The 26,270-nt window shown below is 46.2% G+C and overlaps 1 protein-coding gene across 1 annotated transcript; it reads right to left on the bottom strand.

The window, feature by feature from the left end:
• Positions 1-18,569: 18,569 nt before the first annotated feature.
• Positions 18,570-26,059, bottom strand: RBP5 (retinol binding protein 5). Its single transcript, XM_083352142.1, has 4 exons — positions 25,467-26,059; positions 24,240-24,418; positions 21,849-21,950; positions 18,570-19,124 (listed from the first exon to the last, which is right to left on the bottom strand). The coding sequence occupies exons 1-4, from the start codon at positions 25,537-25,539 to the stop codon at positions 19,071-19,073; spliced, it is 408 nt and encodes a 135-aa protein (XP_083208268.1). The 5' UTR covers positions 25,540-26,059; the 3' UTR covers positions 18,570-19,070.
• Positions 26,060-26,270: the final 211 nt, after the last annotated feature.

Raw genomic sequence — 26,270 nt, 5'->3', positions numbered from 1 at the left:
AGTAGTAGTGGACAGCCACTCCAAGTGGTTGGAGGTAGTCCCTGTTCCCAACATGACCTCGGGGAGGACAATCCAGGTGCTCAGAGCTCTCTTTGCCACACACGGCCTCCCCTATGTGATTGTGTCTGATAACGGGCCTCAGTTTACCGCTAATGATTTCCAGGCATTCTTGAAGGTGAATTGGATTAGGCACGCCACCTCCGCACCCTTCCATCCATCGACCAACGGGCAAGCTGAATGGATGGTAAGGACGACCAAAGACGCACTCTGGCGCATCATTAGCGGGGACTGGCATCACAGACTGGCAAAATTCCTACTCGCCCAACCCACTACACCATGCGTTGCTACCGGGAAGAGCCCAGCAGAACTTCGATGGGGACGGCGTCTCATCACCAAACTGGACCACTTACACCCAGACCGAGTAGCAGCTGAGATGGTTAGACCACCACCACCACTATCATCCTCATCATTATCTTCATCACCATCATCACCTGCACACAGGGTTCTCAACGTGGGGGACCTGGTCTGGGCAAGGAACTATGGGGCAGGGCACCCATGGGTTCCGGAGACAGTGGTTGAGAAAACTGGACCCCTCTCTTACATCGTGGGGGTGGAGGGGGACAGACACATAAGGCGACACATCGACCAGCTCAGAGGAAGGGTCCCTGAGCACACCACACACACCCAACAGGAAAGCCACACCCCAGGAGAGGTCAGCCCAACCAGAGACAACACAGAACAGGAACCAGAGGAGGAGGCCTCCTGAACCCAGCTCTACTGAACCCAGCACAGAGGCCTCAAGAACCAGCTGTCCAAGCCCAGGGCCAAGCCACACTCAGACGGTCCACCCAGCCCCACAGGACACCTGCCTACCTGGCGGACTATGTGTGCAAGTGACCACCACACAGTTGCATTGGTTTTTTTTGTTGTCACACAGTGTATATAGTTATGTAGCTAGTTGCAAATTGTTATCGTTGTTATGTGGTTTTTTCTCTAAGGGGGGAGGGGTGTTATGTATGCAGGCACCTGCATAGCAACAGCCACCAGGGGGCGTTGGCCTGAACGGTTTTGGCGGGAAACCCAGTTTCAGCGGGAAACCTAGGGCCAACCCCATTGGCTGTCCGCTTACCTGGCCAGGTATTTAAGGAGGCCAGGTAACCCTCATTCCCCAGTACGCTACCCCCCTCCAATAAAGAGCTGAACACATACTCCGGCTGGCGTCTCTTCCTTGTGTCGGACCCACTACACAATAGCGTGCAAGAAGAGACTGGACAGTCATCTGTCAGAAATGGTGTAGGGTCTCCTACTTAGGCGGTGGGTTGGAGTAGATGACCTACAAGGTCCCTTCCAAGTCTGTTATTCTATTCTAATGTGAAAAGTCCCTTTCCTTCACATTGGTTCTTAGGATTTCTATAATATACAGCATCTTCAGTGCCTACAACTGGAGAAGGAGGGAATAGAATGTCAAGGTGAAATATGACATGGAATTGTCCCTCCTGTGCTGCCTCCCCTCTACACACACACACACACACACACACACACACACACACACACACACGTATGGCAAGAGTTCTACAGGTGTTTATTCAAACTTCCCCCTGAAAAAAAAGGTCCTCAGAAAGCATCCTTGTTGCATAGGTCCTGATTCCAAGCTCAGTAGAGCAACAGTCACTGGGTAACCAAGTCCAATGGACACACACAAAGTCAAGGAAAGCAGCCCAGGAATCAAATAGGCCAGGATACAAGGCACAAGCACACAAGGCACAGAACTGGGCACATTGCTCCAGCAACACTCAAGTTCTCAGGGCGGGGTTAAGTAGACAATGCCGGTGCAGCGCTTCATGAGAGATGAGGTTGCCCCCGCATGAGTAATCTACCTCAGGGATTTTCAAGGTGGTATGTGTACCACCTGTGGTACTTTGTCACATGGCAGGTGGTACGCAACCATCCCAGAGAAGGGTAGCGGGGGAGGGGAATGAGCCAAAGTGACCGAAGCCTGAGGGAGAGGCAGCTGCAGCTGCAGGACTGGCTGGGCTGGCAGAAGCCCCAGGAGCTGGCAGGGTTCCACTGATTGGTGCTTCCAAAAGCAGCACAGAGCTGCAGGTGAGCAGAAGAAAAAGGAGAAGAGGAAGGAGAGAAGAGGCTATAAAAGGAGGTGGTTTGGGTGGGAAAGGGGAAAAAAAGACAACAGGGAAAGAGGAGGAGAGCTGAGCAGGCAGGGAGGAAACAGGTACAGAGAAGAAGCAGCAGCTGATGCTGGAAGAAAAGGTCCCCTGGTTCGTTTTCTGCAGCCAGGAGAATGCAATCAGTGCTGAAGCTGGCAGATGAGCAAGTCGGAAAGGAGGTGGGTTTATTTAGTTCTGGATCAGCTGGCAGCTTGATTGGGTTACCATAAGGATTTGTACAGTTTTTACAGTGTTTGTAATTCAGAGGCTCGATTTGTGCGCTTTGGTTATTGGAATATTTTCGTCTGTATTTTAGGCTAGCAATGAGTCCAAAGTGTTGACTTCTGTAGGTTTAATTCTTTTAAACAAATGTAATTAGTTTTACCCCCTTATCCTGAGTCTGTCTATGGCTTTTAGAAAGTTTTCTTTAAAGGTAAACTGGTTTAATTTTAAAGCTAAAGCTTTTTGCAATTGCTGGAGCCTTTCAGTCTCGATTGCAACGTTGTGACACATGACACACTGCAGCTTAAAGAAAAAAACCCGGGAGTTTATGTGTTTCTTTATTTTGTGAGCCTTTCTTGCTTTGCACTTGATTCCTGTGTCTTTAAGGGTACAGGGAAGGGATTGGGTGGGGGGTGCATTCTTACTACACTGTGGAAAGAGCTCGGAAGGGAGAGAGGAAGAAGGCTGACCAGCTAGCTCAGGGGTCTACAAACTTAGCAACTTTAGACCTGTGGACTTCAACTCCCAGAATTCCTCAACCAGCAATGATGGCTGAGGAATTCTGGGAGTTGAAGTCCACAAGTCTTAAAAGTGCCAAGTTTGAAGACCCCTGAGATAGCTGGTAGTGGTGCATATTAATAAACATGGATAAATTCATCATAACATTTGTCAATGCAAAGGGAAAGTGATTCAGCAAAGGAACAGCCACCAAAGAAATTAAAACTGGTACTTTTTCCTTTTTTTCTACAGTTTGTAATAGTTTTTAAGATTATAGAATAAAATACAAAAATATAAAAGCAAATAGTAGGACACAGTGAGGGGGGAAAAGTGAGGGGAAGAAGAGAAAAAGAACAGACTTTCTCTGTTGCAGTAGAAGGAAGCATTAACACTGAACCTCAACTTTTTACTTTTCCATAATATTATAAACTAGCTATTTCTATAACAACAAATGAATCTAATCAGTAAAACCCAAAATCCCTAACCCTTTTCTTTTTAGTCATCAAGTTTTTGACACCTTGCTAAGCACTGGTGGTACTCAAATACTGTCATGTCCTAAAAGTGGTACAATCTATGAAAAGGTTGAAAAGCACTGTTCTAGCTGACTGGCGTTGTGCCTGTCTTCTCCCTGCTCTACCTGTCCTTGAATCAGATGGAGGTGTGGACTCCATCTTCTCCTCATTGTTCACAGGTGGCAGCTGCTCCTGGTCCTTGCCCGGAGCCTCTTGGCCAACTTGCTGCAGCTGTGGCTTGCCTCCCTCAGCCTCAGCCTGTCGCTTGTCAGATCGACTCAGCTGAGGCTGCTTCATCAGGCTAGCATTCTCTAAGCCCCGATCTTGGCTCCACGCTTTCCTCTGCAGACTCAAACTCACCCTCCTCCTCTGAATTCGCATCTGGAGAGGGGTCGGGGTAGATCCATGACACCTCTTTAAGGTTGGGCAGAGTAAAGATAGGTGTAAACTGCTTTTCTTAGCACTTGGCTAAGCCTGCCTAGGTCCATCAATTATTTATTCATTCAGAATAACAGAGTTGGAAGAGATCTTGGAGGTCTTGCTCAAGCAGGAGATCCTATATCATCTCAAGCAAATGGTAGTCCCATTCTTAAAAACCTCCAGTGCTGGAGCATCCACAACTTCTGGTGGTAAGCAATTCATAATTGTTTTCTTGTTCATTTAACTTTAAAATTGGTATACTGTATTATCCTCTTCCATTTGTGTATCTAGACTGGCATGGGCAACATTTGAGAGATTGGGGACCAAAACTCAATCTCACAGGAAAGAGACCATCAAATGACACTGTGGCTTCACTTGATGGGCTGGGATTAATTTTCTTTTGGCCCATGATTGGCCTTGGGATTACAGGGTGAAGAATGAAGAATCCCTACAGAGGTCTGCCAAAAGCAAAGGTTTTTTAATGTTAGCCTCAAAAAAGATCTAAAACCATATGATGGAGACTTGGCATGGCATCTGAAGAATTCAGAAAAAGCTAAAAGCCCGGGTTGAAAAGAATTTTTAATATCTTCTTAACTATAACAAGGAGAAGGCCAGCTTCAGTGACAATGGCAAGGTGACCCATGTCTCCCCTTAGTAGAGACAAAATTAGCTGCTTCAGTTGTATGTAACTGTGATGGGCAATATGCCTCATGGAAAACCTAAAAATGTGGAACAACCTGTATAGGTAAATCATTTTGAACAGAATCCAGAAAGCTACGGGTAGTCAGTGTAACTCCTTAACATTGAATTATGTGGCACTTTTTGGAAGCACCATTCACTCCCATGCTGCCAGGTGCAATTTTGGATTGTCTTCAGGACTGTCCATGATGAACATGTTGTTCCTCAGGTATCTCTACTTAGGAATGGCACAACACCTTCATCAGCTAAAGTTGATAAAAAGTCTCATTCTCACCAGTATAATGTGGCTAAGCAGCAACAACAGTGAATTCAGGCAGGACTTTAAGCTGCAAACCTGTCCTTAAGAGGGAACTGTGATCCTGTCCATATCTGATATTTTTCATACTCCGATCTCCAGCTTCCTGGATGCAACAACAACTTCTTTGTTGACCAAATTGAAGTTTAGTTTATTTTTCCACATCCAGTTTTTCACAAATTAGAGATGTGCAGAGACATTACTTGTATTGTGTAGTGGGTTCTGGACCACATGGCAGATAGCAGGCAGAAGAGTTTAGGTTTAGGTTTTAGGTTTTATTTAATTTGTATACCGCCCTACTCCCTAGGGACTCAGGGCGGTTCACAGGGCATATATAATTACGATACAAAAGTTAAAATAAAATTAAACCAATGCCCAAATAAAAACAATAATACAATAATAAAAGCAACAATTTAAAAAACCCATATTCCCCCATCAGGCCAGACCAGCTAATTCGAATAAATGGGTCTTCAGGCCGCGACGGAAGGTTCGGAGGTCTGATGTCATCCGGAGCTCCACCGGCAGTTGATTCCAAAGTGCCGGAGCGCCCACAGAGAAGGCCCTCCCCCCGGGGGCCACCAGTCGGCATTCCCTTACCGGAGGCACCCTGAGGAGGCCCTCTCTGTGGGAACGCACAGGGCGGAGGGGAGTTGACGCCGGCAGCAGGTGGTCCCTGAGGTAACCCGGACCCATGCCATGTAAGGACTTAAAGATCATAACCAAAACCTTGAACCTCACCCGGAAGACAACTGGTAACCAATGCAGCTCGCGGAGCAAAGGTGTAACATGGGAGTACCGGGAAACTCCCAAGACAACTCTCGCGGCCGCATTCTGTACCAGTTGGAGCCTCCGAGTGGTCTTCAAGGGAAGCCCCATGTAGAGAGCATTACAGTAGTCAAGGCGAGAGGTCACGAGCGCATGAGTGACCGTGCACAGGGCATCCCGGTCCAGATAGGGCCGCAACTGGTGCACCAGGCGAACCTGGGCGAAAGCCCCCCTAGTCACGGCCACTATATGGTCTTCCAGGGTTAGCCGTGAATCTAGGAGGACTCCCAAGTTGCGAGCCCTATCCACGGGGGGTAAGAGCTCACCCCCCATAGAAAGAGATGGAACATTTTGAATGTCCCGGGATGCCGGAATGCACAGCCACTCAGTCTTGTCAGGGTTGAGTTGAAGTCTGTTCCTCCCCATCCAGACCCGAACCGCCTCCAGGCAACGGGACATCACAGCAAGGGCATCACTGGGGTGGTTTGGGGTCGAAAAGAAAAGTTGGGTATCATCGGCATATTGATGATACCCAACTCCAAAACCACGAATGATCTCACCCAGCGGTTTCATGTAGATGTTGAACAGGAGAGGCGAGAGAACCGACCCCTGAGGAACTCCACAAACGAGAGACCTAGGGGCCGATCTCTGCCCCCCTGCCAACACCGACTGCGAGCGTCCCAGGAGATAGGAGGAGAACCACTGAAGAACTGTGCCTCCCACTCCCAATCCCCTGAGACGTCGCAGCAAGATACCATGGTCGATGGTATCGAAAGCCGCCAAGAGGTCTAATAGGACAAGGACAGAGGAATATCCCCTGTCCCGCGCCCTCCAGAGATCATTCACCAGAGCGACCAATGCCGTCTCCATGCTGTACCCGGGCCTGAAACCCGATTGGTAGGGGTCCAGAAAATCCGCTTCATCCAGGACCAGAGGGAGCTGATGCGCCACCACACTCTCAACAACCTTCGCAAGAAAGCGAAGGTTGGAGACTGGACGAAAGTTGTTCAATACAGCTGGGTCCAAGGCAGGCTTCTTGAGGAGAGGTCTCACCACCGCCTCCTTCAAGACGGTGGGGAAATAACCCTCACTCAAGGAAGCAGATATAACCGCCTGGAGCCAGCCTCGTGTCCTCTCCCTGGCTGCATAAACCAGCCAGGAAGGGCACGGGTCCAACAAACATGTGGAGGAGCTCAGCCTCCGCATAATCCTGTCCACTTCATCAGGGGTCACAGAATCAAACTCTTCCCAGGTAACATTGACAAGACCGCCCGTGTCCTGATCGCCTGACTCTGCCCAGTTGGAGTCCAAACCGGTCCGAATCCGAGCGATTTTATCCGACAGATGTTGACTAAATTTCTCGGCACGACCCTGCAAGGGATCCTCCCTCACCTCCTGATTAAGAAGTGAGCAAGTCACCCTAAACAGGGCGGCCGGGCGATTATCTGCGGACGCGATGAGGGTGGAGAAGTAATTACACCTCGCCACCCTCATCGCTGCGAGATAAGACCTAATATAGGTTCTTAACCGCAACCGGTCGGGTTCAGATCGGCTAGACCTCCAACGGCTCTCTAGGCCCCGTTTCCGGCGCTTCATCTCCCGGAGCTCCGTGGAAAACCATGGAGCTCGCTGGGATCTGCGCCAGGTCAGGGGCCGCAAGGGTACAACCCGGTCAAGTGCCTCAGTGGCTGCCCTTTCCCAGGCTTCCACTAAGGCATCCGCCGAGCTGTGAGCAATGGAGGCAGGTGAGTGTACAGCATCAGCTCTTTATTGTGGGTAGTACTGAACTGAACAAAGGGGGTTACCTGTACCCCTTATATACCTTGCCAGGTACACTCTCGGCCAATCCATTCATCCGAATCTCCTGCCGAAAGCTAACCAGCCAATACAGTAACGGTGCAGCATCACCTGGTGGTAATTGTCGAGCTGTTGCTAAAACCCCCATACATAACACCCCTTCCCCCTTAAAAGAACAAACAATATATCTAATACAAAACATCATGCAAACTATTTTCCTACAGTTACAATGGTTAATGGCAAACCATGACTTGACTCTAGGCCTGCCCCCCGTCAAGATAGAACATACTCTGCGAGATAAGCAGGTGGCCTGTAAGCTCTGGAAGACCGCCTCAGAGTTTGCTCTTCAAACGGGACAGCAGAGTCAGTGGTAGAATCCTGGCTCAGAGTTCCTGGCTGACCCAATCCAGGGTCAGTCCTTGCAGCCATGCTGTCATGATGGTCCAGGGCCTGTTTTTGTAAGGACCGGCTCTCCTCCCGTCCTGTTGTTGTCGGTTGTTGGGGTTGATTGATCTGTGACCTTTCAGGAACCCGCTTCCTGATTTGATCTATATGTCGTCTGATCTGACGATCCCCCTCCACCCCTACAATGTAGGACAAGGGCCCAGTCCTGTCAACCACCACCCCCGGAATCCATGCATGTCCCGGCCCATAGTTCCATGCCCAAACCAGGTCATTGGTGACAAGTTCTCTAGAGGGCTTGGGTTGCTCAGTCTCCGCCGCCACTCTGTTTGGGGTGTAACCTGTCCAATTTGGTGATGAGGCGCCAGCCCCAATGAAGTTCCGCTGGGCTCTTTCCAGTGGCCGTGCAAGGTATGGTGTGTTGAGTTAACAGGAATTGTGCCAACCTTTGATGCCAGTCGCCACTGATGATGCGCCTCAATGCGTCCTTGGTCGTTCATACCATGCATTCTGCTAATCCATTGGTCGACGGGTGGAAGGGCGGAGCTGTGACATGCCTAATCAAGTTGGCTCTGGTGAATGCCTGGAATTCAGCAGAGGCCCATTATCTGAGACCAATACGTCAGGGAGGCCATGTGTGGCAAAGAGCCCCCTGAGCACTTGGATAGTTTTGGCCATAGTCATGCTATTGACTGGTATCACCTCTAGCCATTTGGAATGACTGTCTACCACCACTAGGAACAGCTGGCCTTGGAAAGGATCAGCATAATCAATGTGGACTCTGGACCAGGGGGTGTGTGTAGCCTCCCATTTGTGTATAGGTGCATGGGGCATCTCTGGTCTGGACCTTTGGCAGTCATAACAACTATTAACTTGTTCCTCTATGGCCTTATCTAGACCTGGCCACCACATGTAGCTCCTAGCTAATGCTTTCATCCTGACTATACCCGGGTGTCCGTGTAGTGATCTAATTTTTTAATTTTTTAATTTTTAATTTTAATTCCATTTATATCCCGCCCTTCTCCGAAGACTCAGGGCGGCTTACAAGCTAATGACTTTGTTTCTCAGTGTCTCGGGAATAATTACTTCTCCACAAAAGGCAACCCTTGTGAGCAGACAGTTCATGTCTTCTATTGAAGTAAGGCTGGAATTCCGGGCCTGGACTCTTTTCTTGCCACCCCCATGACCACCCAAGACTGAACTCTAGTCAGAATTCTGTCTGCTGTTGTTCCAGCGGCTATGTCTTTTGCCTGTAAGGGACACTCGGGTAAGTCCTGGATGGTCAGAATTTGGGCTGCAGGCACCAGATCAGGGTCTGAATTTGCTAAGGGCAACCTGCTTAACCCGTCTGCATAGCCCATCTCTTTACCTGGTTTGTGAACCAGTTTGTAAGTGTATGCAGATAGGAATATGGACCATCTGAGCATCCTAGGTGACAGAATTTGAGGGGTTTGTTTGTCTGTTGTGAACAACCCCAATAAAGGCTTATGATCCATGAATATGGTGAAATTCCTGCCATAGAGGTAATCATGGAATTTTTTGACCCCGGCCACTATAGCCAGGGCTTCCTTGTCAATCTGGGCGTAATTCCTTTCTGCCCCAGACAACATGTGGGAGTTTTATGCAATGGGCACCTGTTCCCCGTTCTCCTCTAAATGGCTCAATACTGCACCCATTCCATAGGGAGATGCATCACAAGCGATGCAGATGGGCTTTGACTCTATGAAGTGGGTGACAGAGGAATTACTAGATAGTAGTTCCTTAAGGTTTTTTAAACTCTTGTCGTGGACCTTGGTCCAGTTCCATGCAGCCTTCTTGTCTAGGAGCCTGCGCAGAGGCTCTGCTATGGCTGCTTTGTGTGGGAGGAATGAGTGGTAAAAATTAAGGAGCCCCAGGAATGCTTGCAGTTCCCCCTTGTTTTTGGGGGTAGGAGCCATTTTTATTGCCCTTACCTTGGATTCTGCAGGGTGGATTCCCCTGGCATCAATCCTGAACCCTAGGAATTCTGTGGATGTCACCCCAATGCTGCACTTGTCTGTTTTGAGTTTGAGCCCTGAAGAGTGGAATCTGCTTAAAACAGCCTGCAGTCTCTCAGCCAATACCTCCTCAGAGCTTCCAGCGATGAGGACATCATCAAAGTATGGGCACACTCCCGGAATGCCCTTCAGAGTCTTCTCTATCACCTCCTGAAAAATTCCTGGAGCTACAGAGACACCGAACTGCAAACGGTTAACTCTGAAAGCTCCTCTGTGCATTACTATGGTTTGGGCATCTGCCATTTCCCTGGTAACTGGGAGCTGCTGGTATACCTGCATGAGATCCAGCTTCGCAAAGATGGCGCCACTCTGGAGAGAGGCAAGGACATGACTGACCGTCGGAACTGGGTAAGCGTGCGAGTTGAGGGCCCGGTTCACAGAGCACTTATAGTCAGCGCAGATCCTCACCTCTCCATTAGCCTTCAGTGGGGTGACTATAGGGGTCTCCCACTCTCCCCCTTCTACTGGCTCTAACACCCCTTGCTCCACTAGCCTATCTAATTCGTTCTCAATTTTGTGTTTGAGAGCGAAGGGGACTCTCCGGGGTTTAATTGTAACGGGCATGATGTTGGGGTTCAATTTGAATTTAATGGGTGGCCCGGTGTACTTTCCTAACTTGCCATTGAATACGTCTGCAAACGTTTTGCAGATGGATTCAAGGCTCTTGGCCTGGATGGTATGGATCCCAGAGATCCCTATGCCCAGAGCCCCAAACCAGTCCAGCCCCACTAGGGTAGTCCTCCAACCCTCGACTACTAAGACGTCCAAGTGCCCACAGAACTCTCTGAACCCCACCAACAGGGTGGCCTCCCCCTTAATTTTAACGGGTGCATTTTGAAAATCAGTTAGTTTAAGACTGGTTGGTCTTAATTGTGCCCACTGCTTGCTCCGGCCGCACACTAGTTTAAACATCTCATAAGAAATTATAGAGACGGCGGACCCAGAGTCGAGCTCCATCTTGCAAGGCATGCCTTGCAGATGGACCTCTAATTTAATTTTGGAGGTGAGCAACCAATAGACCCCAGTGTGGGATACGGGTCTCAGACGCATGAAGAAATTTGAGGCGGTGACTAGGGGTTTTCCAGTACCTTTCGGCGATGCATCCTCGTCCCGGGAACAACTCTGACAGACCACTGTGATGTGGCCTGTTTTTCCGCAGACCTGGCACTTAGCTGAGCAAAATCTGCAGCCCGCCCTTGCATGGTTTCCTCCACAGCCGGCACACTTGGGGCTGGTCACTCCTCCTCCAGAGGCAGTTTCGGCACCGAACCCTCCAGTGTATTTTTGCGATGGCGTTGGCCTCCGATGGGCCCCCTGGTCTCTGCGATGTTGGTTTTGTCGATTGTCCGGCTTCTGGTGTACCACGTCTATTTCAGCCGCTTCATCTTCATCAGCTTCATCAGCTCCACTGTACGCAGCGCTCTCAGAGCTGCTGCTGGGTCGGTGAGTGGTCTGGCCTGAGTCGCTGGCCGCGTGTGCCAGGACCTCGTCCAGCACCTCTTGGAGACTCATTGTCGGCTTCATGAGCAATTTCTGTTGCAGTTGCTTCTCACTTAAACCAAAAATGATCCGGTCACGAAGCCGCTCTTCTAAATCGGGAAACTTACAGAGACAGGCGGCTTGTCACACAGCCGCTATAAAGTCAGCCGTCGGTTCGCCCAGTCACTGGATGAACCTGTAATGCCAGAACATTTCGGACCTCCTCGGCATGAAATGCTTGTTTAATTTAGTCGTGAGATCATTGTAGGAAACAGTTCCGATAGCTGCCAGTGAGCACAGCCCGACAGCTATATCATAAATGGCTGGCCTGCTGACACACAGCAGGGCAGCCTCTTTAAAACAGTCTTCAGTGATCCAGTTGACCAGCAGGTATCCCTCAACCTGGCCCAGATGCAATTCCCAGCGTCCGGAATGGCTGACGTCAAATTTGCGGATCTGACCAAGTTTTGCCATGCTGTGTTGGGTCCTGTGGATGCTGCTTTGATAGAAGGGAATCAGAGAAAGATACTCTTCTCCTCCTTTCCCAAGTGACTTCAGCTAGTGATTTCAGCTAATGATTTCAGCTCTGAGTGAAGCAGCATCCCATCCTCATCGCCACTATTGTGTAGTGGGTTCTGGACCGCATGGCAGACAGCAGGCAGAAAAGTACAGCATCAGCTCTTTATTGTGGGTAGTACAATACCTGTACCCCTTATATACCTTGCCAGGTACACTCTCGGCCAATCCATTCATCTGAATCTCCCGCCGAAAGCTAACCAGCCAATACAGTAACGGTACAGTGCCAGCTGGTGGTAACTGTCAAGCTGTTGCTAAAACCCCCATACATAACAACTTGAGTTCAAAGAAAAGGAGAAATATAATTGGATAGTATCAGTGTACTAGTAACTACTGAGTTTAAACCTACCCCTGATTCTTCCAACAGCTTCATATAAATGAAGGCTGGAAATGCAGGAAAAAACAACCCCATTTGTTATTATTTACAGACCTGCAAACTGTCCCAAAAGCAAAGGCAAACAGAACATGATTCAAACGGCGAATTGTCCAAAGGCAAACAGAACATGATTCAAACAGAATTGTTCACAGGCAAGGCAAACAGAACATGATTCCATGAAACTTGAGTCCTTTGCAAACAGTTGCCTTCAGCAACCAACGCCGCCCACAACTTCCCTTTTTATTATGTAGCCCCAACGTGTGGCTTCTCAATGCCTTCTTCTCCTCCCTTGGAGCTGCCACATTGCCTCCCTCTGTCCTTCTCTTGTTGCCTGGCGTTTGAGAATCTCTATGATGTCTTCCAGCTGTGAGTCCTCAGAGTCTGACTCAGCTTCCCAGCACAGCTGGGTCTCCGCCTGAGCACGAGTGGAGGGCCCAGGCTCTTCATCAGATTATAAGTCCTGGAGCTCATCAGAGCCTTCCTCTAACTCTGATGGCTCTCCAGGCCCCTCCTCCTCCTCCTCTGATTCCCCAGACTCAGCTGCAGGGTCTACTGGCTGGCACGGAATCACAACAACAACATAGCAGTATTCCAGTATTTGAGGGGCTGCCACAAAGAGCAGGACAACTTATTTTCTAAAGAGCCAGAAGGCAAGACAAGAAACTATGGATGGAAACTAATCAAGGAGAGACGTAACCTGGAATTAAGGAAAAACCTCCTAACAGTGAGGACAATTAACCAGTGGAACGGCTTGCCTTCAGAAGTTGTAGGTGCTTCAGTGCTGGAGGTTTTTAAGAAGAGACTGGACAAACACCTGTCTGAAATGATATTGAGTCTTCTGCTTGAGCAGGGAGTTGGACTAGATCAGGGGTAGGCAACCTTGGCTCCTTTATGACTCGTGGACTTCAACCTCCAGAATTCCTGAGCCCCTGGACCAGATGCAGTTAGCTACTTTAAGCTTCCTTTTGGAATAATTAGTTTGCAAACACAGAAATTCAGTGCTAATTTTATCTGAATAAGTGTGTTATGGACAGTGGTGGGATTCAGCTGGTTCGCACCACTTTGGCAGAACCGGTAGCTAACTTTTTGTTGCCCAGGCCCCAGTGGCGTAGCGTGGGTTGTCAGCACCCGGGGCAAGGCAACCGGAAGCGGAAATAGAGGGGCGGGCGGTGACGTCACGGCACCGCCGAAAAGATGCGCCCCGCAGCGGCGTAGACTTTCCAAGAAGAGTCGCGCGCAATGAGGGATGCTTCCGGGTCCCTCTCGAGGGCGGCTGGGCGGGGCTCCGACCTGCAAGAGCTGCTGCATTCAAGCTCGCACGTGAGCCCCGCTAAATAAAGCCATGCATGCGCACGAAGCTAGGCCGGCCGGCCGGCCGGCGGGTCCGTCTTCGCTCGGCCAAGCCTGCCAGGGTGCCTGTGGGGCGCTTGCGGTTGGCCTGAGCCTGGGCGGAGAGTTGGGCGCTTCTATTTATTTTATTCAGTTTATGTGGCCGCCCATCTCACCTGCCAGACTCATTTCGCTTTGCAAGAGCAGCTCAAGAGCGGAGCCAAGCCAACTCTGTGCAGCCCTTGGGGCTCCCTGAGCAGCTCAGTGTGAGCGCGCCCCCCCCAGATGTTGCGGCCGGTGCGGCCGGCCCCCCCTGCACCCCCCACGCTACGCCACTGCCAGGCCCAGAATGGACTTCCGGAAGCGGCATCCACACAGAGAACCGGTTGTTCACATATTTGAATCCCACCACTGGAATCTAAAGCGATGTTTTTCAATTTGAGCAACTTTGAGATTTGTGGATTTCAACATGCTGGTTGGAGAATTCTGGGTATTGAAATCCACATTTCTTAGCTGCTGAGGTTGAGAAACACTAACCTAAAATTATAAAATCCAGGTAAAGTTTTTCCAAATCATATTCTGTTTAAAGAGTATTGTTCCAGAAATCAGTCAGTCTGAAAAATGCTTCTAGCTCTTCATGATTTGTGACTTTAGTTGTTCTGGCTAGGCTGGGAAAAGAAAAGAAAAGCTGCTACCCTAGAATCTCAAGTCACTACTGCTCTCTGGACAAAGTGACCTTGACTTAAGAAATCTAACCCAAATCTCTAATTTTAGAGATGCTTTCTCTACTTAGTTGTCTGCTTTACCACTCAGTCACATTTGTACACTGGCAAGTAAGCCTCAGTGACTTCTTACTCACTGGGACTTACCTGCAAGTTAACAGTGCATAGGGTTACATAAAGAAGTAATAATGTTGTCTAAATGGCTAGCCCTATCTTGCAGCAGTGTAAAATGACTTGTGACACAATTATAAGGCCTTTATGCCAGAGATTCCTCTCTTAGTCCTCAGCTATATCTGAGCCCTGATATATTATAGGTAACCCTTGCCTAGTGACCCCAATTGTGTTCTGCAACTCAGTCATTAAGTGAAGCAGTTGAACCATGACTATGCTTATGATCTCACTTCAGCTTTTATTTGCTTTACAGACCTATAAATGTTGTAAACGGAGGGATTGGTCTCAAAATTACTTTTTCATCATCATCGTAACTGCAAACAGTTGCTGTATGAGGCAGTCACTAAATTGGAACTACCTGAACAATTAACCCCCTGGGACAAGCATCCTTCATGGCCCCTGTGCCTTTGCCCCTTGTGGTTCTCAACCTTAGCAAACCAAATGCTTGAGCATTTTCCTCAGGGAGCAAACCTGGAGTTGTGCTTTCAATAAATCATAACTTTCCCCAGGTGAATAAGTAATAGAGAATATCAGCAGATCAGATTTTCGGCTCCTTGCTTGTAATCATGGCTCTCATTCTAGTTTATAGCTCTACTACTTCCACTGCTTCATGAATTTATAAACAGTGCAAGAAGAGAAACAATAACCTAGAGGCAAAGATATCCACTCCCACTCAACTTACACAGTCCACAAATGTATGTCCATTTATTATATGTCTTATTGGTTTGCAAAGTATTCCCCAAGGCAATCTGTTACGTGGATGAGTACAACAGACAGGCTCCTTTTGCTAAGCAGCCACAAATGATGCTGGAGATGAGCATAGTTAGTAAAGTGTATTATCTATGAATCTTGCAAGTGACATGAGGATGCTGGGTTTCTTGCTGACGTGGCACTGTTCCTGGGCTTATCTGTGTGCCTGGCTGAGAGAAACCTGAGCTGGGAATAGCAGAGGGGAAGCAGGACATGTCAGCCCATGTGTTCAATTTCAAAAGAGCCACAGATCTGCAAGAACCCTTGCTCACGGTAGCAAAAACGAGAGAAGATGAACACAATCTCATTTTCAAAGATACAAAGGATGCACAACATCTAAGTTTTAACTGAGGGAAATTCTTGTGTAGACAGAGATGTCCAATTCCTTATAGGATTCACTGTCTGAGTTGCTCCAAGGTTACAGGAATGTAATAATTTAAAATGGAGGTATAGCCTGAGATTCATAGGCAGTCCCAACAGCCTCCGTCTCCAAATGTTACTACAAATTCCCAGTGTTGAATGTCTTAAAGAAAATGGTGATTAAACACAGGACTAACCCCTATGCAACTGTGATTAATTTATTTATTTTATTTTATTTTAATTCCATTTATATCCCGCCCTTCTCCGAAGACTCAGGGCGGCTTACAAGCTTAGCAGTAGCCTTCATTCTATGTATATGCCTGCTTATTAGGGCTTTCACACACACACCCCAAGCGGCATTATTACAAAGTCAGCTTACGGTAATTGCCCCCAACAATCTGGGTCCTCATTTAGAGTTGAATAAAATTATTTAAAAATAGTTTTTGTCTGGCTCCACTTGTTTCTTTGTTCTCACAATATTTTTTTAAGGGTATGCCACTCAATACAAAGTGCAACACACACGCCCCATCTGAAAAAGTTGCTGTCTTAGTTGTACAGCATCGAATGTAGTTGCTTTGAGGAAAAAGCTCTATTTTGTATTTTGAATACTGTAAGCAACTCTGAGCTAAAACAAAACAAAAATTCAAGTTCACCTCAGGTGCTTGTAAAAATAGGATATCGTGACCTTATTTTATGAGGAAATAAAACTTCATCTTTATGATCATTCTTTCAATTTAGGGAAACCAGTCTTTCACAAATGATTAATAGATGTTTATTTTTAATCATATAATGTAGGGGACTGACCTCTTTTCCTGATCATTAGAATTATTTTTCAGCCTCCCTTCTTGCTTCTGAAATATTTATTTATTAATAAAATTTATATGACTGCCCATCTCACAGAAAGTGACCGAACAATCTAATATTATCATCGAATATAGAATAATAGGGTTGGAAGGGACCTTGGAGGTCTTTTAGCCCAACCCCCTGCTCAAGCAGGAGACTCTATACCATTCGGGACAAATGGTTGTCTGTTGACTTCTTGAAAACCTCCAGTGATGGAGAACCACAACCTCCTCAGGTAAGCTGTTTTACTGATTAATTGTTCTCACTGTCAAGAAACTTCTCCTTAGTTCTAGGCTGAATCTCTCTTTAATGGTCTTACACCCCTTACTTCTTTTCCTGCCCTCAGGTGCTTTGGAGAATAGGTCAACCCCTTCTTCTTTGTGATAGCCCATCAAGTCTTGGAAGGCTGCTGTCATATCACATATGATCCTTCTTTTTTTCAGACTAGCTGTACCTGGTTCCCTCAATTGTTCACCTTAAGGTATAGCTTCCAGGCCCTTTATGATCTCTGTTGCTCTTCTCTGTATTCTTTCTAGGGTCTCAACATCTTTTTCTTATTGTGGTGAACAGAACTGGACATATTATTCCAAGTGTGATCTTGCCAATGCAGTATCACTTCATTGTACTAAAACTTCATGTGATTTTGACACTATCCCTCTGTTGATGCAACCTAGCATTGCATTAGCATTTTGGCAGCTGGAGCCCACTGCCGGCTCATACTTAAGTGGCGGTCTCTTAGGACACTTAGATCCCTCTCACAGTTGCTACCATTGAGCCAGGTACCACCTATTCTGTAAGTGTGCATTTGTTTTTTCTTGCCTGTGTGTAGGACCTTATGTTTCTCAGCACTGAATTGCATTTTGTTGAGTAAGGCCCAGCGTTTGAGTCTGTCAAAGTTCCTCTGAAGCTTGAGCTTATCATCTAAAATGTTGGCATTTCCCCCCAGTTTAGTGTCCTCTGAAAATTTGATGAGTTGCCCTTCTGTTCCCCCATCTAGGTCATTTATGAAGATGTTGAAGAGTACTGGGCCTAAGACAGAATTTTGAGGTACCCACTACATGCTTCCCTCTATGTACATAGTTTCAATGAGGACTGACTGCTGAGTACGGTTGTGTTATCAATTGTTGACTTTTTGTTATTGTTAATAAGGTTGGTTATCAGGCACGATAGCACTTCACAAACATCAGAGTTCAGTGGCTAACATTTTTTTAGAAAAGAAACAATGGAGATGAATGCCTTTTGTTCCTCCATAGAGGCTGGAGATTTGGTAAATGTAGATGTATTTGTACAGGTAGATTCAACAGTTACAGAAAAAAGGAGGCAGAATTGCCAAATGTTAGTGACAGGAATAAAGTCAGAGATGTCTGCATAATGCAGTTAAAAAAAAGTAATGGCCACAATAGTACAATCCAGTCTCAACCTGTTTTATGTGCCATCTGTGAAATGCTTATAAAAACAAAACAGGGCTTCAATCAAACCATCGGAACCACCATTTTGACTTTTTGGAAAATACTCCTGAATGATTTGCTTGAAGTAACTTTTATTTCAAGGAACTCAAGCAAGACTAGCCAAGCAGGGCCAGTGGAGTCAAGGCAGTGATTGGGACATACAGAGGCATTTGAATGACGATTGATTTTGACTGAAAGCAGCAGCAAGGAATAGACTTCTTGAAAACCACAGAGCCATACACTTCAGCAAGCAGCAGATCCAATATGCCAACTGGTAAACTTCAGCTTCCCTTCAGCCCTGTGCAAAATTCCTGTTCCTGGCCAAAGCAAACTTTTAAGAAGCTTCCAGATTAGCACTGTGCTATCTATCTCTGATTTACGGAGCATCAGTCTTACTCTGTTTCCTTCCTAAGCTGAAAGGATTTCATGGCTCCATTTCTTATTTAACAGTCTCCTCTTATCAAAGTTCTCAGGCAGAGAATTTGATGTGATAAATCACTTCCTACTCCTGCTTAGGATGGCGGAACTCTTATTCTGAAAGGATTTCTCTTTCTTAAAGTTCCACTTTCCTTTTTTTCAATATGTGCTCAATTTTGCCTATTCAAAAATAAAGTCCTTTCCTTTCTGCAACCTATTCACAAGCCCTCCTCACCTACAGAAGAGTTTGGTTGCCAGCATAAGCTGTCTTGCTAATTTTTTCTTAATGCAAAGACATTATCATTTACCTGGTCACATTTATGTGGGATGCTGTCTTATCTCAGCACTAAGTCTGGCTCTGTAACAGTATATATGCAAAGATAATTTTTTGTATGGTCAGGAGAACCCGTATTCTTAAGATGATCAAACTTCAACTACATTGCAAGACATTTGGGTTTGGATAAATAATTAGCTGCACGAGGCCCCAACAACTCCAAATTATAATGAATGACACAATAAAAATACAGTCTGCCACTTCAGAGAGAAATAGATAAGCATGGACGTCTTAATCTGAAAAGTAGGAAGATTATTGAAAGCATATTGCTTATATGTCTCAGTTAACAATAGAAAATGCACACTTTTGGTCATCTGTATTGTTTTAATCCAAAGATGAAAAAGGTTAAGCAAAGATATGAATAGTTTGCTTTTGACTCTGCATCTAGTTTGGTCTCCAGTATCAGGTCCATCTGGAAGTTGGCACATCTCACAGGTAGGCACGATGTTTGAGGTCACTTCACTTTCTGGAAAACCTGGACACAAACCTCATTCTCTGCTGTCATGCGCTAGAAGAGAAAAGGTCAAGAAGCAAGAAGTACAGTTATGCCTGAATCCCTAGAGAAAATTGTCATCTGCCAGCCATCAAATAGGTTGTTTGTTTGTTTTAATTTGTACCTGGCACAAAAACAATTGCCATCAATAGAAATACAACAGAAATTTCAGTGTGAACATCTCTACTTTCACCTTCCAAACCTATAAGGTAAAGGTAAAGGTTCCCCCGCACATGCGTGCTAGTCGTTTCCGACTCTAGGGGTCGGTGCTCATCTCCGTTTCAAAGCCGAAGAGCCAGCGCTTGTCCGAGGACGTCTCCGTGGTCATGTGGCCGGCATGACTAGACGCCAAAGGCGCACGGAACGCTGTTACCTTCCCACCGTAGTGGTCCCTATTTTTCTACTTGCATTTTTACTTGCTTTCGAACTGCTAGGTTGGCAGAAGCTGGGATGAGTAACAGGCGCTCACTCTGCTACGCGGCACTCGGGATTCGACCCGCCAAACTGCCGACCTTCTGATCGACAAGCTCAGCGTCCTAACCCACTGAGCCATCGCATCCCTTATGTGACAACCTTATATATGCACTTCTTCATTCATTCACAGTTTTCCAGGTATACAATTCTGTATGCATATATTAAGGGGAAATGCTGAAAACAACGTCCCAAGCTACATTTCATCAGGAAAAAAATAGAGTTTACAAAAACTGTTTGTATTGCTCGAAATAGATACATTAAGTAAAATGGACACATTCACAAAACAACTTTGAAGCACAAGGCTGTTGTGTGACATACTGGGGAAAGGGGATGATACAAGGCAAACTTCAAAGGCCTACAAAAAGATTTGTTGTGGATACTTTCAGTAACTGGCTGCTTTCAAATCAACAAAAGTAATCTAATTATCCTAAACTAAGATAGCAGGGATAAGGGGAAAGAGTCAACCAAATGACATTTCTGTTGTATGTGTCTTGTGCTGAGTTTCCACCCTGCTTGGGGCCCCTGCTTGCCTTTGAAAGTGGCTACTTGACCGAATCTAGTTGATTCAACTAGATAAGGCAAACCTGTTGCCCCTCCACCACCAACAGCAGGAGAGACAATCCACTAGGACAGGGGTAGGCAACCTCGGCTCTTTTATGACTCATGGACTTCAACTCCCAGAATTCCTGAGTCAGCTTACTCAGGAATTCTGGGAGTTGAAGTCCATGAGTCATAAAAGAGCCGAGGTTGCCTACCCCTGCACTAGGATGTTGAGCAGCTCAACATTCATTGAAGAAAAGAAAAATTCTGTAAGCGTATTCATGCCCATTCACTTTAATTTCAAAGGAAAACTTCTGAGGTGGATTTGTCCCCCTCCATCACGGTCTTAAGTACTTTATTGTTTCTTTCAGAAGGTATGATCCAAGGATTTGTACTATAGTGCAGGAACAGCTTGTTTCAATCAGGAATGCCACCAGGGGAGGATTCTGGAGCAAGCCCATGCCTACCAGAGCTGGCTTATTGCACAAGTTTGCTTTCCTCTATAGATAAGGGGCATAAAACTACAAAGTTCAGAGACTAAAATTACTTAGACTCTTAGATGGCAACATTAGAGGAGCAGTATTTCTCAGCCTTAGTAACTTTAAGACATGTGGACTTCAACTCCCAGAATTCCCCAGCAGCTGGCTGGGGAAACCCCTATCATGCTGAAAAGCGCAAGTGAATTTTCACCTAACTGTTCTCTGGGGGAAGTCAACAATTGGTTGTGCTTGGATTTATTTAATCTTTTCTAACTTTCCAGCTTTTAGAGAGTACCAGAGCGCTGAAGAACACTGAAGAATTGTAGATGGGGAATTCAGTCCATTCTGAGACTGAAGAGAATGCCTTATTTAGTGCTCTTATTATTACCCTAAGATTTCCTTATTAAAGATGTGGCCTCATAATTAAGTTAGCATTATTGTAAATTACACTTGTAAATTAGTGTGTTATTTAAAAATGCAAAAAGCATTACTTAAGCATTTTTAAGTACAGAATGCTTAAAACTGGCTATTGGCTGGGGGGATTGGGGAAGAGGGATGTTTACCTTATACAACCAATAATCTGTTTTCTCACAGTCTCATCAAATTACCCCTAACTTTCAAGGCATTTTATATTTGGCTGGAAATTTGTGGCACCCTTTTCAGTAAGACCGGGCTATCTCTCAGAATATACCAGAACCCACTTTTTCTCTGCACAATCATCACAATTCAGTTTTTCTTCCCAGCTTTTCAGTGTGTTTATTCAGCCCAGATGTCAGCATTCCCTACATACCTGACCCAGCAGCCTGTGTTAGAGGGAAAAGCCATGAACTGCAGAGAGAGGACACTGCTGAGAAAGGCATGTAAAGCCCACCTCTGCCCAGCTGCCATTGGAACCCTTTACCTGAGGGCAGCTGCAGTTCACACGTTGTTTACTAGCACTAAGGCTAAAATTCTGACTCTGCTTTGATTTCCGCTCCTTCCCTGATGCCCCAGGAGCCGTGATCAAATTTCCAAAAAGAGTGCGGACAATGGGTGGCTCCCTTGCTCAGCCGACTGAACTTTTGAACTCTTGGGAAGGATGTTTTTTGTCAAGAGGCCATTGCCTCCCCGAGGAAGCACACAGAAGTTGGCTGAACTCTTGGTTTTTCTGAGCTGGAAGTGGGGAAGAAGACCCATTCTGTGCTTTTGAAAATGGGAGCGGAAGTAGAAATAATTGATTAGGGACCCCTCCCCTCCTCCTCCTCACCAGATGCAGTTGATCCCCTTCTAGCCAGTGCCTCCAGCCCCGGTTCTGCTTCTCTCCTCTCTGTTCACACACCAGTTGATCTCCATCCCAGGAAACAGTTGTCTGAAAGCGGGGAGTGGGGGAGAGAAAAGAGAAAGGGGCAATGACATCACTTAAAATAGGAAAGGGCCTTCTGCTGGAAACAAGACAGAACATGCCGTAAAATAAAAGCAGCTCAGTGTAACGCAGGCCCTGTTCAAGCAGCCATCCAGGAGAACCAAGAGAAAGTGTTAGCTGCATTGTTTTGTTACAGACAGAAATGGGAATAAAGATATGCCTAAAAGTCTTATGTGTGCAAATCCCCATGAGGACTATTCTGCCTAAACCCCAATAGATGCAGACCCCAAATAAACTGCCTTTCTGCTTCACGACTAAAGCTTACACACGACAGAATTTAAGTTTCCAAACATCTGTCTTCATAACTCTTGTGATTTCCCCCCCCCCCCTCAGGGCGTGCTGATTTCCCCTGAACTGAGCCTGTTAAGAAAAATTTAGGGCAAAAAAAATAATGCAAAAGAAAGCCATTGTTCCAGACGAGGGGAGAGAAGTCTTAATCCTGTCTTCCATCTTCAGTCGTAAGTTTTTATTTTGAAATAGGGATTCTAATCCCCCCCCCCAATTCTTTAACCAAGAAAAACAAAACAAAATAAAGGCAATGCCCCTCTCTAAATCCATGCTACAGTGAAAATCTTTGGTTTAGGTAAAAAAAGTAAAGGTAAAGTTTCCCCCTCACATGCGTGCTAGTCGTCTCCAACTCTAGGGACCGGTGCTCATCTCCGTTTCAAAGCCGAAGAGCCAGCGCTTGTCCAAGGACGTCTCCGTGGTCATGTGGCTGGCGTGACTAGACGCCAAAGGCGCACAGAACGCTGTTACCTTCCCACCGTAGTGGTCCCTATTTTTCTACTTGCATTTTTACATGCTTTCAAACTGCTAGGTTGGCAGAAGCTGGATGAGTAACGGGTGCTCACTCTGTTATGTGGCACTTGGGATTCGACCCGCCAAACTACCGACCTTCTGATCGACAAGCTCAGCATCCTAACCCACTGAGCCAACTTTTGACACTCAGAGCCAGCACAGCAATACAATTAAACTGTAGACACTCTGGGCCCTGGGATCCTAGCCTGGGGAAGGCTGATCTATGGAAAGAGAGGTATGTGCTGAATGTGGGTTACAGGTGACATGCGACCTATCCCACTAAAACTGTGACTTTTTCTTTTGATTTGAAAACAGCCAAAGCTGGGTATGAAGTTTAGCTCTTAGCCAGAAAATAGTAGACATGCTAACAATACTCACTGCTAACCTTTCCAAGGTTCAAAGTCACATATATGGGTTAATCATTTTTAAAATTCAAATTTTATTTCTTAGTTCAGCCATTCATTTTCTCTGAACTCCGTCAGCAATCTGAAGAAATACTGGCTAACTTCCAGAGTTGTTGAAGATTGTCATAATAATTCTAGGCACTTTAAATACTTGACACATTTTATTTAAACCCTAAAATATATCTAGGGGTTTTTCATTGTCCTTTCCTTTGCATTGTAACTTGCTTTCAAGAAAGTTTTCTTAAGGCAATACAGTATGCTTAGCCTATGCAAACTGGCTGAGAATGATGGGAACTGTAATGCCATACATCTTAAAGATGGCTAGGTTGGCTTAGCTGATGAATAGTGTATCTGTCTTTCATTTATGAAAATGATTTCATTTATGAAAATGAATGATTTATTCACAAAATAAATTAAAGCATTCCTTAAGCTGTAGCGGTATTCCTGGCTCTACCTCTAAAACTACTCAAACTACTAGTCTGAATTCAATCCAGAGTTATCAAGATTTTAATACATTTCCTCTTTGTTGCTTGCCTGGTATTGCAGAAAGAAAGGGACATTATTAAAGTGTCTGTTACAACATGTATTTTACCACCAATCACAATTTTGCCAGCTAAAATGGAGCTTATTTTACACAATGGATAAGCTCTAGCTTGCATTAAAAACCTGTCCAAATTATTTCATCATGTGAGCAGTTTATCATGAGAGATTTAAAGGTCTTGGGAACAGGAAATTCTGCAACCAGCACAGAGACTGTTCATAAGAATAGTTTTAAAAGTCCTGGTGTAAGCTGACTACTCATAAAATTGGCTTAGTTGTATAAATAAGACTGAATTAATGTGTGAATTAACTCCCTCTTGCTTGCTTAGAAATTGGCAGGAAATCAGCTTCTGAAGAACTTTGTTGATCCCGTTCAATTCTGGATGAAGAATCTGAATGTTAACAATGTGTTTCTTCCACAGGGAAGCTCTTTCTTACAGAAAGGCACTGACCCAATTTCTCCTTGCATTTCACCAAAGCCTTTGTCTCTTACCTGGCACTTGCGTCCATCTACTGGCCCCAAATCCTCTTCAAACTCAACCCCAAGGTCAAAGTCCATGACATAGTTTCGCAGAGAAGTTATGGTGCGAATAGTCATATGGTCACCAGTGTGAATGATCTCCTTGTCTGGCTTCAGGAGACAAACCAGCTTCCTCAGGGCCACATTGATATCTAACCAGGAGATTACAAGAACAAAAGTTAAATAAATGAAGGATGCTGTCTATGAACCCCAAAGGCAGTGGGAATAAGTAACAAGTAACAATGCATGAAACCAGGTCCTTGCTATCCATTTTCCCCTGTATGTGTTACCTCAGTTCTTCCTCATTTTGGCCAAGTAATAAAGGAAGATGGAAACAAGAATGCAACTCTCTTAGTTTAACTTATCTCTTCCCTTCCTCCCCCCACCAATTCAAGGCAGCACATGTAATAAAAGACACACATACCAGTATGAATCAAAGACAAACCATTCTTTTAACCCAATTGTTTAAACAACCATGTTTTCTCACCAAGCTGCCCTAAAAAAACAAAAACAAAGCACTGACTAAATGCCTGAGCTACAAATCAGGAAATCCCCATTTAAATCTCACTTCTGCCAGGAATTAATTTGGAGGCCTCCAGGCAGATTTCTCTCTCCCATCTACATAATACAGCAGCCAGGTTGCATTTGAAAGTGCTGTGTTCCTTGAGGATCACAGTGAGCACAATGGGTTCAGAACATAAATTGATATTGATTATAAATTGCTGGGGAAGGGGAAGATTTCCATGCTCCTGGTGATGATGTAAACTCATCCCAGTAAGTTTCTTGATAAAATGGAAGTGGTTTGCCAAGGCATTTCACTTCCCTGTATTCTGTCTAAGATCAGCTCTGCCGCTCCCTGGGGCTTTGCCACCCAAGTTCTGGCCAGGAGCATCTCCGTTTAGCTGTCCTGAAATCGGGCAAGTTGGACTAACTTGGTGCCACCAAGAAAACACCTAGGAAGACCAGATCACCATAACTTTTTAGGAGTAAAGAGAGATCCTGGAGTTTAACTCTGCCCAGATTACTGACACCCGAGGGTTGGTACAGTTACTCTAAACCAATCATGTGGAGCTGAAAAAGCGCTCTGGGCGCCAACCAGTCCCACCAGCATTCCTCACCAGCATCGCCAACCGAAGGGGAGCGATTTGGCGGGAGAGAGAAGAAACAAAACAAAGAGAGAGAGAGGAAGGCTTTGCTTACCCAAGGCGCGGAGGTAGTTCTCCATATTGTCCTGAGACACGAAGCGGTAGTAGCCGCTGAGATTGGGAGGCATCGCAGCGCAAGAGGAGGACGAAGGCACGGGAAGAGAACGGGCAGCGGGAGGAAGGCTGGCAAAAAGGAAAGAAGGAAGAAAGGAAGAAGGAAAGGAAGGAAGGAAGGACGGGGAGAAAAGAGGCGGCAGCTGATACAGCCGAAGAGAGCCCGCAGCCGGCGCGTTGCTGGGTCCGCCGCTTCGACTTCTTTCCCCGCCCGTCCGTCCGTCGGCCTTTTATGTAGCGCGGCGGGAGTGTCGAGTCCCGCCGCCCTAAGAGTCACTCCGCTCCAGTCCGCGTGGGCGGGGGAAGCCGCGAGAGGAGCCTTTTCTTTTCAATTTTCTCCTTCTCCTTTTCTCCCGATTATTATCCCGAGGAAAAAATAAAAAAAATAAAATAAAAACCAGAAATACCACGACCTTTGCAAATCGCCAATCGCTCCACTCTTTTTTTTTTTTTTTATCAAAGCGCAAGTTAATCAGGGTACAGGCTGGTTCCTACGTGGACAGGGGACCACTTGTAAATCCCAAAGCTATGCGAGAAGGGTACGTTGAACAACATCTAGGGTCAAGGCATCCAGGTCAAGGTCAAAAACTGCTTCCGTGCTCTTCCCAAGAAAACTGCCTTGAGGTTTCCATGAAGTCACCAGCCGCTAAGCTTAACTGGAAGACTACTCTAGGTCAGCGTTTCCCAACCTTAGGAACTTGAAGATGCGTGGACTTCAACTCCCAGAATTCCCCAGCCTGGCTGG

The sequence above is a fragment of the Vipera ursinii genome, assembly GCF_947247035.1.
Source record: "Vipera ursinii genome assembly, chromosome: 2".
Lineage (NCBI taxonomy): Eukaryota > Metazoa > Chordata > Lepidosauria > Squamata > Viperidae > Vipera > Vipera ursinii.
Note: the sequence above shows the minus strand (reverse complement) of the source record. Positions and strands in the feature narration are given on the sequence as shown.

Bases quoted from the DNA above. Each gene is read 5' to 3' on its own strand.
- RBP5 (XM_083352142.1), bottom strand. From the start codon at position 25,539: ATGCCTCCCAATCTCAGCGGCTACTACCGCTTCGTGTCTCAGGACAAT. The intron at 21,951-24,239 runs GTAAGAGACAAA...CCCCGCTTTCAG, and splicing joins TAGATGGACGCAAGTGCCAG to ACAACTGTTTCCTGGGATGG. The intron at 19,125-21,848 runs GTGAGGAGGAGG...TTTCTCTTCTAG, and splicing joins AAGGGGATCAACTGCATCTG to CGCATGACAGCAGAGAATGA.